This window comes from Choloepus didactylus, chromosome 7 (genome assembly GCF_015220235.1).
Source record: "Choloepus didactylus isolate mChoDid1 chromosome 7, mChoDid1.pri, whole genome shotgun sequence".
Lineage (NCBI taxonomy): Eukaryota > Metazoa > Chordata > Mammalia > Pilosa > Megalonychidae > Choloepus > Choloepus didactylus.
Window position 1 is genome coordinate 93575107 of NC_051313.1, and position 13173 is coordinate 93588279.

The 13173-nt window shown below is 33.8% G+C and overlaps 1 protein-coding gene across 6 annotated transcripts in view; it reads right to left on the reverse strand.

The window, feature by feature from the left end:
- Nucleotides 1–13173, reverse strand: part of PRIM2 (DNA primase subunit 2) — an 804531-nt gene that overhangs the window by 582825 nt on the left and 208533 nt on the right. For all 6 annotated transcript variants that reach the window (XR_005217813.1, XM_037842555.1, XM_037842554.1 and 3 more), the window contains exon 8: nt 11450–11517. Coding sequence is in view for 5 of the 6 variants with exons in the window: in XM_037842555.1 (XP_037698483.1) it covers nt 11450–11517 (68 nt within the window). In the remaining variant the exon portion in view is untranslated. The remainder of the gene's footprint in view (nt 1–11449; nt 11518–13173) is intronic.

Genomic DNA, 13173 nt, shown 5'->3' on the forward strand with positions numbered 1-13173 from the left:
ACTTAGCCAACAACATGAATGAGCTTCCAGTAAGGATCACAGCCCTGCTCACACCTTGATTTTAAGCCCAGTAAGAGCCATGCAGTACTTCCAACCTACAGAAGAGTTAGAGAATACACACACATACTTATTATACTTACACACATTTGAACATATATGTGATTTTAAAAAATTCTAAAGGACAATTTATTGATAAGATAGTTCAAATGGTTCTAATCTAGACACATTAATAAGGTTTAAAATTTGGCCTCCTGAATCCCATCTTTTTCAAGTCACTGATTCCACTTGTTAAGAACTCTGCCACTTTTCTTGCTTAGACAACATGACACCTTTAGACTAATGAACTCTCCTATCTGTTGAAAGCTATACGCACTAGTTTGCTGCTGCTCTTTGTTCTTATCTCTATCTGCTAGAAAACATCCATGCTCCAATTCCTTCTTCACAAAGTCATTACAGCATTTCTGCTCCCCAGACTACTTCACCTGGCCATACAGAAACTACTGATATTATACACTTTGTTTTCAAAGAGTTATTCAACCACAGAAGCTTAAATAACCTATAAAATGGAAAGGCTAAGTAAAAATAGGTATATCTAGCCTCAATTGACTATCATACAGGCACTTAAAATTAGAGCCATGAAAACCAATTTTCTAATTTATTGCATAATTATGACATGTTAAGTAAAAAGAATTTTAAAAGTTTAAATACCTTAATTATAATTGTATAAGAATATGAATATATTATAACATAACCCTAGTGGAGACTGCATTAGGGATGTAGGATCCATTTCCTCTATTTTTCTAAATTTTATATATTATGGCATATTTTATCAAAAAAAAGATTAAATGACATAAGTTTGTAACATAACCCACAAACATATACCACTTCTTACAAATAAGACTTCCTACCTCTGTACTCTCCACTGGATTAAACTGCAGCAGTTATTTCAGTTCAGCCTGGTTTTGTGTGTGTGTGTGTGTGTGTGTGTGTGTGTGTTTATAAATCTTGGTCCCCTCTCCCTCTGAAAAATATAAATGTCTTGAATTAAGGAACCACATCTATTAGCTCCTTCATATATAATCAGAGTATCTATTATTAGAGTCCTTAGTACAAGGGGCTGATACTAACAAAATGATGGTTCTTGACAAGTACAGCTCTGAAAAGACAGGATGTTTTGTGAACAGACATGAAAAAAATAATTCAAAGATGGTGACAAACAGAAAATAATACATTCTTTCTCATTTATTAATATCTTACAAGGCATCTGGAAAATCACAATAGTCACAGAACTAAAAGCCTGTGTTGCTGCATGTAGCAAAGGAAGTAAACAGTTCAAGGCATGCCAGGGGCTAGAAACAGGTGATGAGAAAGAGTTGACAAACCCCTGAAGCACGGTGGGCCACGTTAATGAGGCTTTTGTATCAGGCCTGGATTGGTGAAAGCCCCTAGCAATACATTTACCACAAAAAACACATGAATGCCCAGGCAATTTTCTGATTTCAAAATGAGAACTGATTCAAAAGGAAAATGCTGAGACTGTACCACTGCGGATACTGGGAAAAGATTTCTTACAGAGGTTGCATTTCCAATATAAAATTTGAGACAGCATATTCTTTAGAGAAATAAATACAAATGGGTAGCTATTAACTAAATGCCTGAATTAGAAAAAAGAATTTTAAAAAGTAGCCTGTAATTATAACAATTGAAGGAAGATTCTTGCATTATTTTAAATGATTTAAATGAAAAGGCAATATAAATATCTGCTTACAAATTAGGATGCATTGCAAGTAAATCCATGTGACACAGTCCAAGTATTTACTATAGGTTACACTTCTCTTTACTAGCTTGTTATATCTTAATATGATATCTTATTCATTGTTGGGCTGAAACATGGTAATAAAATTAGGAGAAACAGTGTAAAAAATACATGTTTTAAAAATGAGTTATTCTTTAATAAGGGTACATGAAATGAGCGCAACTATTAAAGTGATCTGCTGCTTGGTCCCCATTCATTTCAAATCTTGAAATGGAAGAGTGAAGGAAAAAGACATACACTTGGGGAAAAGGTGTTATTGTTAAGGAAATAAATCTTAATCATACAACTGAAGTTATAACATGTAGAATATGAGCTGCAAGTTTGCCTCTCTGGTTTCTTTATATCTTACATTTATAAGTGAGATAATAAATAAAAATAACAATCTTTAACATACATTCTTGCTAGCCAAATATCACTTTATAAATATTATTACATAGGTACCATCATTAGGTAGCAAAGATATATATTTAAAATAAAATTCAACATTCACAAGGCACATATCCCTAGACCTTCATATATCTCCAAATTTTAAAATCCTAGTATGCCACATAATTCAACCAAGAAAATGCAGTGACATATAACCATGAGAATGACCATAAAATCACATTGACCACCTTTACCCTTTTGACCTGGTTCCTGAGGACTTCAAACCTGTGCAATGAAATTAGTTATTGTTTTAATACTGAATGGACAATGGTGTCCCAAAGAGAAACCATAAATAAAATTGAAACCTGGTGCTGTGATGAGGAAGCAATATCCAGCATTAAAGAGTGTACCTATAACAAAGTTTAAAACAATTTATATTTCATTTGCATTCTAATTTTTAAATTGCTATTTTAGCAAAAAGGCATCAACTGAATATTTCTAATTCTTACCTCTATCAAAAAAGAACTGTATGAATCCTCTTTTTAGAAACGATTAAGTGGAAATGAGTGAGACAGCACTTCAACTGATTTTTGTTTTAGTAATAAAAAGCTCTTTTGAACCAAAAAAAAAAAAGTCCAATTGAGACAGAGACTCATAAGATGTTATACTTAACATATGACTTTAGGAAAGCAGAAATGATGATTTGTATAAATTCTCTTTAACATTTTGGCATTTTTCATTTATTTCGTCTAACCAAGTTTACTTCTTCCAATTGAAGAGTTCCTGGTATCAATTTGGAAAACTGAAAAAGCCCTACTCTATAAAATAATTCATTCATTTCCTTTGGCGCAGCATGGTACTTTTCATTTGAAAAATCAGGTTTTCTTACTGAGAATTTACTGAGTCTCCATCTTTAAACTTTAAAATGGGAATAATGATAAATAACCATCTACAGTCCTCACTGAGTTGTTCTAAGCATAACAAAAAAGTCAGGTTGGAAAATGCTTTGTCAATTCCAAGCAGTTTAAATTCCTAGTCCCATTCCATCATACCCCTTCCAAAATCTTGCCCCTTCATTTATTTCTCTCACTCCCATAGTCCTGATTTCCCCCTTAACCAAGAAAACACTCATCCCTCCAAACCTAAGGGAAAAATAATTCACTTTATGTAACGATGAAGCCTGTGGATACAGTCCTGTTTCCTTCCTTGCCCTCAGAATTAAGGTCTACCCAGAACAGCCTACATGCCCTATATATATATATAGCTTCATTTTCCTCATTTTCCTCAATTTTTCTTTAATTTCTCCCAGTAATCAGATTTGTACAATGTTGTGGCTAAGCCACCAGTGGCTCCCAGGTGTCAAATCCAACTGATGCTGGATAGTTCTGACTGACTTTGACATCCCTTTTTGAAATCTTTTCCTTAGAATCTTTGATAATACTATACCTTTGCTCTGTTCCGATTTTAAGATTCCTCCCAGTATTTTACTGGTTTCTCTTTCAACTCTTATCCTACCTCCACCTTCGGCCCTTCCCAAGTCACTTGTCCAAGTAACTGCCATCCCAAACAACTGCCCATCCCAAATGATACTGATAATTCTGTGGGTTCTATTCATGGCCATTATCACTTTTCTTGACACTCTACACTCTCCCCTTGGGTCATTTCTGCAACTGCCATAATTTTAATCTTATACAATGATGATTACCAAATGTCTCTTTCTGGCATAAACTTCACTTTTAAACTGTGGGTCTATTCAACTATTTATTAAACATTCCACCCATATATTCCACAGACGATTTCACATTTAAAGTACTGAAACTACTGAACCTTTCATTTCAGCAACCCTATCCATCTCCCAATTCCCTCATCTTCTTTTTTTCTCCTTCTTAGCTAATGACATCATCACCCTCAAGTGAGATTAAAGTTCAGACTGACAATCTGAGCATTCATGGGCCAATACTGTGCTTGGGAGTATGGAAACCAAAGCAAGCAAGTCATAGCTCATTACTTAAGGAATAACCCAGTGAGGGAGATGGTAAGTTTAATTAATAAAATTATGTACCTTGTATTTAAGTCTATTACAAAGTTTTACAAATTGTGTAACTTATTTAAGAATCTTCCTCTCAAATGAAACCAAACCTGTTAACTCCTTGAGAAGAAAGATTGGTTCTTATTTTTTTTATTCCAAGCACATAAGGGACAATCAGTAACTGATGAATGGATGGCTACTACTAACAAATAAAAATAAACTAGTATTTCCATAAGATATTGAAGCAAAAAAAAAAGTTTTAGTTCATTTTTAACAAGAAACCAGGGTTCAGCTAAGATCTGGCTACATCACTTCTGCACTCTCAAAATAATATATATTGTTAAGCAGCACCCTAGGTTATTAGGTTGGCAAACTATTACACTAATTATCTTTGTGTGGTCATATCCTGTAAAATGATTTGGGAATTTCTCTGTATTGCTACCTCAATTTTTACAGGTATTTGTATCAACTTCCAAATTAGTTTTATTGACAAATTTAATTAAAATGCTATTCATCAGACCTCTTTGATCATTAGAAGCACTAAACAAAATTAGACAATAATTATCTTAGCCTCAATCTGCTAATGTTCATCCTTTCTAGGGAACATTTAAATTATTCATGTTCATGCAAATCAGTGGTGATTATTTTTTCTTAATAAGATTGTAATTAGAATCTCTCAAATCAAATAATATTCTTTCTCATTTTGACCAAAGCAAAAGGAAGACAAAATAAAAATATTAGATTTAAACAGCCAAAAGAGACAATTCAATAGGCTTGAAAGGCATATCACAAAGTTACCTTGTAGAAGAGGAGTTGTCAAACTATGCACATGGTTGCCTAGCAACTAGTCATGTGTGAAATCCACAGAGAATGAAAGCTCTAAATGAATATACAGTTTGCTCAAGTTTCAAGGACCCAAACAGACATGTCAGTAGTTAATCTAAACTCTTCTTGACAATTACCATACTGAAGTCGAGGAAGGAGAATCCATTACTATTTCACAGAATCAAGCATTAACTAAAGGTTTAAACCTTTTGAACCAGTGGTTTTATAGGTAAAGTGTGAAAATATGATTTATAAATTATAAAGAACTTTACACAGGAAAAAAAAGATAAAATAGCACTGTTATTACATGCATTCATTCATTCAACAAAACACATAATGAATGCCTATCGTGCCAGATCCTGTCCCAGTCATTGGAAATACAACACGAAAGTCACTTTACAGACTCTAAAGCAGTTCATACTATAATGGAGAGATGAGACAAGGAAACAAACAGTTACAATATCTTAGTTCAGTAATATAGAGGGTCATTATGAAAACACATTTAAAAGGCACTCAATTCAGACTAGGGGAGCAGAGGGATTAAATGGTCAGGGAAGGCTTACCAGGGGAGGAGACACTTGAGCTGAATTTTAAAGGAAAAGAAAAAGTTAGTCAAAAAAATAAGAGAAGGAAAGAAGGATATTCCAGGCAGAATGAAAATTATTTACAAGTACACAGAGCACGTTGTATTAGAGGAACATCAAGGCATCTGGGGAGACGAGAATTTGGGGTGCCAGTGCTGAAAGAGACAGGCCAGGCCCCTTCCAGAAGGATGTCATATTTCAGGCTGAGGAGTATTATGCTGAGAAATGATATGATCACATCTGGCAATGACAGGAAATACATTTGAGAGGGTAAAGCAGCGGTCAGGGAGAACAGGCAAGAGGCTGCTACAGTTAAGAGTATATTGGTGACAACAGGTTTTAGTCACCAATAGATTTGAACAAGTGGGAGGGAGCTCTGGGGAAGCGGTTCAAACATGATTCTTGGGTTTCTTAACTCTAGACTAACACAGAGCTCTAGAAAATTTAACAACTATTTATAATATTTATGATACACTGTCCATGATGAAATATTAATCTTGACATTCCCCCTAACCTCCCTCCAAAAAAAACCACGACAATTACAGAGAGTCTAAAAAGTATCTGTCTCATGTCTCCCTGGCAACGTGGGACATGACTCCCAGAGATGAGCCTGGACCCGGCATCGGTATTGTGCGATTGAGAAAGCCTCTTGGACCAAAAGGGGGAAGAGTAATGAAACAAAATAAAGTTTCAGCAGCTGAGAGATTTCAAATGGCGTTGAGAGGTCATTCTGGAGGTTATTCTTATGCCTTATATAGATATTCCTTTTCAGTGTCTAGTGTATTAGAATAGCTAGAAGGAAAAACCTGACTCTGTTGAACTGTAATCCAGTAGACCTGATTCTTGATGATAACTGTGTAACTATACAGCTTTTATCATGTGACTGTGTGATTGTGAAAACCTTGAAACTGACACTCCCTTTACCCAGTGTATGGGCAGATAAATAATAAAATAATGACAAAGAAATATGTAAATAATGGGGGGGGTGTAAGGGGTATGGGATGGTTTGGGTGTTCTTTTTTATTTTTATTTTTTCTTTATTTTGGAGTAATGAAAATGTTCTAAAATTGATTGTGGCTATGAATGCATAGCTGTATGATGATACTGTGAGCCACTGATTATATACTTTGGATGGATTATATGATGTGTGACTATATCTCAATAAAATTGTATTAAAAAAAAGTGTCTGTCCCAAAGCCAGATAAAGATACTACAAGAAAACCTCAGACCAATCTTGCTAATGAACATAGATGCAAAAATCTCAAGAAAAGGCTTGCAAATTGAATCCAACAGCATAGTAAAATAATTATACACCAAGACCAAGTGGGTTTTATTCTAGTATGCAAGGGTGGCTCAACACAAGAAAATCAATTAATGTAATACACCACATCAACAAATTAAAAGGGAAAAAACACATGATCATCTCTATTGAAGCAGAAAAGGCATTTGACAAAATTCAGCATCCTTTCATGATGAAAACACTTCAAAAGACAGGAATCAAAGGAAACTTCCTCAACATGATAAAGGGCACATATGAAAAACCCACAGCCAATATCATATTCAATGGTGAGAGAATGAAAGTTTTCCCTCTAAAATCAAGAACAGGACAAGGATGCCCACTGTCACCAATACTATTCAACATTATGCTAGAAGACCTAGTTAGAGCAGTTAGGTAAGAAAAAGAAATAAAAGGCATCCAAATGGGAAAGGAAGAAGTAAAATTGTTGCTATTTGCAGATGACATGTTCCTGTATTTAGAAAATCCTGAAAAAACAACAGCAAAGCTACTTGAACCAAAAACAAGTTCAGCAGAGTGGCAGTATACAAGATCAACTGCAAAAATCAATGGTGTTTCTGTACATTAATAATGAGCTATCTAAGGAGGTATTCAAGAAAAAAAAACTCCATTTACAATAGAACCTAGAAGAATGAAATATCTAAGAATAAACTTAACCAAGGATGTAAAGGACTTGTACATAGCAAGCTACAACATTGCTAAAAGAAATCAAAGAAGACCTGAATAAATAGAAAGACATTGTTTGTTTATGCACTGGAAGGCTAAATATCATTAAGGTGTCAATTCTTCCCAAGTTGGTCTACAGTTTCAATGCAATACCAATCAAAATTCCAACAGACTACTTTGCAGAAATGGAAAAGCTAATTATCAGTTTTATTTGGAAGGATAAGGGGCCTCAAATAGCAAAAAACATCTTGAAAAAGAAGAATCAAGTGGGAGGTATCAGGCTTCCTGACTTTAAAGCATATTATAAAACCACAGTGGTCAAAGCATCATGGTACTGGTATAAAGACAGACATACTGATCAATGGAATTAAATTAAGAGTTCAGAAATAGGCCCTCACATCTATGGTCAGTTGATTTTTGATAAGGCTCCCAAATCCACTCAAATGGGACAAAACCGTCTCTTCAGTAAGAGGTTTTGGGAGAACTGGATATGGATAACCAAAAAAAATGAAAGAAGGCCCTTATTTCATACCTTATTCAAAAAATTAACTCAAAATGGGTCAAAGACCTAAATATAAGAACCAGTACCATAAAACTCCTAGAAGAAAATGTAGGGGAACATCTTCAAGATCTAGTGGTCGGCATAGTTTCTTAGACTTGACACCCAAAGCACATACAATGAAAGAAAAAAATACATAAATGGGAGCTCCTCAAAATCGAACACTTCAGTGCTTCAAAGGACTTTGTCAAAATGGTGAAAAGGCAACCAACTTAATTGGAGAAAATATTTGGAAACCACATATCTCGTAAGGGTTTGATATCCAGAATATATAAAGAAATCCTACAACTCAACATTAAAAAGACAAACAACCCAATTAAAACACTGGGTAAAAAGACATGAGTAGACATTTTTCAAAGAGGAGCTATTAGGGAAATGCAATCAAAACTACAATGAGATACCATCTCACACCTACTAGAATAGCCACTATTAAACAAATAAGGGTTGGAGAAGATGTGGAGAAATTCGAACATTTATTCACTGCTGGTGGGAATGTAAAATGGTACAGCCGCTGTGGAAGACAGTTTGGAGGTTCCTCAGGAAGCTAAGTATAGAGATGCCTTAGGACCCAGCAATCCTGCTACTGGGGATATTCCCTGAAGACCTGAAAGCAGGGACACGAACAGACATTTGCACACTGATGTTCATAGCCACACTATTCACAATTGCCAAAAGATGGAAACAACACAAGTGTCCATCAACAAATGAACAGATAAACAAAATGTGGGATATACATACAATGCAGGATTTTACTGAACAGTAGGAAGGAATAAAGGCCTGAAGCATGTGACAACATGGATGAACCTTGAGGACATTATGTTAAGTGAAATGTCAGTCACAAAAGGACAAATATTGTATGATCTCACTGATATTTACTAATATGAAAACTCATAGTATAAAATGAATACAGGTTACTGGGCTAAAGAATGGAGAAAGGTTGCTTAATAGGTGCAGAATGTTTAACTAGGTTGAACTTAAACATTTGGAAATAGAGGTAGCATGTTATTGTGAGAATAATTAAGTGCTGAATGGTGTGTGAATGTGGTGGAAAAGGGACGTTTAGAGTCATGTAAGTCACCAGAAGGCAAATTGGAGGTTAAAACACAGGAATGTATAACACAGTGAATCTTAAGGTGGACAATGTCCATGATTAACTGTACAAATATTAAAAGTTCTTTCATGGACTGGAGCAAACGTGCAACACTATTACAAGGAGTTAATAATTGAGGGGTATGTGTGGAAAAAAATGTACCAATTGGAAACTATGGACTAGTTAACAGTAATATTTTAACACTCTTTCATCAACAATAACAAATGTACCACAGCAATACTAAATGTGGGGGAAGGGGGAAGGGGTATGGGAAAATTTGGGTTTTTTAAAAATTTCTTTTCTGGAGTAATGAATATGTTCTAAAATTGTTCATAGGGATGTATGCACAACTATGTGATGGCACTGTGGGCCAGTGATTGTATACTTTGGATGGTTTATATGGTGTGTGACTATATCTCAGTAGAATTGCAAAAAAAATAAGTGTCTCTGGGAAGGAAAAATTATTTGAAAGAAGGGGAAGAGAGGGGAGAAGGGAGCAAGAGAGGGAAAGAAAAGGAAAAAAAATGAAAAACAAAGAAAAACTAAAAGATACTTCTGAATGAGAAGTATTAGTCGATGTTTAAAAAGAATAAAAAGAAACCACAACAAAAAAAACTATTGGTTCTTGGTTGCACAAACTTTGAAAACGTTTGTATGTTGGATAATGCAACATAATAAAAAATTTTCAGAAAAACAGTTTTTGTAACAAATACAACAAAGGGTTACTATCCCTTTATATCTAAAGTACCTAAGATCAAATAAAAGCAGGAAACGCTATTAATAAATCAGCAAAGGATATAACTAATTCCCCACAAATAAAAATTTATAATCTAACATTTTAAAAATTGTTCTTAAAAATAATCAATGATACCTGAAACTATCAAACTACAACCCAGAACCCATGAATTTTGAAGACAATTGTATAAAAATGTAGCTTATGAGGGGTGACAATGGGATTGGGAAAACCATAAGGACCACACTCCCCTTTGTCTAGTTTATGGATGGATGAGTAGAAAAATAGGGGAAGGAAACAAACAAACAAACAGACAAAGGTACCCAGTGTTCTTTTTTACTTCAATTGCTCTTTTTCACTTTAATTATTATTCTTATTATTTTTGTGTGTGTGCTAATGAAGGTGTCAGGGATTGATTTAGGTGATGAATGTACAACTACGTAATGGTACTGTGAACTATCGAGTGTACGATTTGTTTTGTATGACTGCATGGTATGTGAACATATCTCAATAAAATGAAGATTAAAAAAAAATCAATGAAATGTATATGATTACAATGGTATCTCTGTGATCAACCTATTAAATAAGTAACTGTTTTGTCTTTGTGCAATAAGAGAGTATAAATAGAATAGGGTTTTTAAAAAATAAATATATATTTAAACCTTTAAAAATGTTCATATCCTTTGGCAAAGTAATTCCACTTCTGAAAACCTATTCTAGAGAAATATTATAAAATACACATAAAATTTTACATACAGCATTATTTTTAAGTAGTGAAAAGAATTAGAAATGTATTACAGTGTATTTATCCAAAGATGGATAAATACACTATAATATAATCATACAAGAAAAAAATCAGGTAGTCAGTAATTTTTAAACAAGAAAAAATTCTTACAATCCTTACAATGGAAAAAATAGTATTTGAATGTATCTCTATAAAACTGAATTAAAATTGGAAAAAATAGCAAATTATATAAAAGTATAATTTCAACACCGAATTTGTAAAAAGCATAGAGGGAAAATGTTACCTCTGAGTAGCAATAATGAGTTTTCCTTTTTCCTTTTCTGTATTTACTAAGTTTGTTTTTTAAATAATCAGGATATATTATTTTGTGTTGGAAAACAAATCTCACCCTTTTCATTCATCCCCAATAAAATGTGTGGGGATCTCAAGAGTATGCCTTAGCCTTGCATTTAAATAAATAGCTTTGAGATCTTTCTGTAAAGTTAATCAGTCATCTCTGAATTCATTTTAATTTAAAGTTACCAACTCATTCTACACATTTTTATTTAATTAAAAGTTTTCTACAATACCCTAAAGACAAGGCTAACAAACATATCGTATTAAGAACAATTTGAATAACAGAATTGAAGGAAGAAAATATTTTTTAAGTTTTCAGTAATTGAAGGGGTTTATCCACTATATTTAACCACTTTAATGTATTTGTATTTATAAGCATAACAAGGCTGTGCCTTCATATTACCTTAGATGGTTAAGCAGAGGCTGAAGTCTCTCATCAGACTGCACAGCAGGTAAAGACCTGGCTGTTAACTAAAAGCAAAAAAAAGGGTTAGTAAAAACAGCAAGTACAAACACTGAACACATTTGAATATTAAAGGCAAAACAGAAGGTGTGAAGGGAACACTTAAAAATATAAGAAAGTTTTCTCTTTTTAAAATTAAGGATTATACAGAAAGCTAATATATCATGTGATTACAGCTAACAATCTGGCACTAAGGTTATAGAGTAAAAAGAAAGAAAAAGGGATGCAAAGTAAAGAGTAAGAGAGTCCATCTGAGTTCATGAAAAAGCCTCTAGTCATGAAAATATGATCTTTGCAAGTAAAAATGGAAAACTTCTAATTGCTAAAATGTATGACACCAATCTTGAAGCACTGAATCATGGGACGGTCAAGAAATTGGGGAGGGGAGCTTTCATTTATTCTTAAGCCACTGTGAAACTGATTACATGGAGAAATACATGTGTGTGTGCACACACACACACAGGCACATGCAAGCACATACATATCAACACACACCAAGCATTCCTTCATTTTGAAAACCATATTACTATAAGGAGCCAAGACTATCTTTTATACTTAAAAATATAAGAAAAGTTTTCTCTTTTTAAAATTAAGGATTATTTATTTATTTATTAAATACAAAAGGGTTTATGTGTTTAATATTGAAATATGACCTCAAATTGATTTAGGAAACAAAAAGAGTCAAAGCCTTATTATGAAACACTGCACAACATGGAAATGTGAGCTTCTGATACACTTCAGTATAATAATATTAATTGTATTGTTATGTCTCTATTTTCTTCTCTAGGAGAATACCGTCTTACACTGTGAGAATTTCACCCAAATAAATTAAAGACATTTGTCAAAGGTATTTAGATAGCTTGAAGCAAACTTAATGAAGCACTGCAAACAAAGTAAAAAAAAAGAAATTTCTCCTGGATTCAATTATAGTCAAAATAGTTCTTGTATTCTGCTGGTGAAATCACTTGACAATTCACAAAAGAGAAATTTAAGACAAGCAACAAATTGAACATTTCCTTTGCTCTCATATAGGGTATTCTCTCTATATTTTTTTGTATACTAATGTCTTGTTAACTAAATATTCCTAAATAGACAGCAGGCATTTAATTCATAAAACCTATCAGACTCAGTATCCCTGAGAAATGTTAAGTCTGGTATTTCATAACATATCACATGGTGTTTCTCAAGGTTTTATAAACAAAAACAATTTATTATTTCAATATGCCCTGTATCTGTTAATGTCAAATCCCTTTACAAAATGTTACTGTCATTGTTCAATATTATTTCCTTGCTTAGAGCCAAAGCTATGCTCTAAAATGATTAAAATAATCTATCTAGATATTTCAAGAGTCAAGTCTCTGGCTTCATCCCGCCCTTTTAATACTTTCCTATCTGTAGATCTTCATATTTCTCTAAGTTCTTCCACCCAAATAGTCTTTTAAGCCCACCTTGGCCATTCTCACAGACCAGGCCTTTGGTTTTCGCCCCCCCCCCCCCCCCCTTCTGCTCAACAACATGAGCGTGGATCTAGCTTCTCCCCAAAGCCTGCCTTGCCCTGAAACAGACAATTCTAGTGAGTCTTCACCAATGCCTGAGATTTATGAGGCTGAAGAAAATTAGGCATCCTTGCAAATGTCATCTGCTGAGGTGCACCAGCCAGAGAC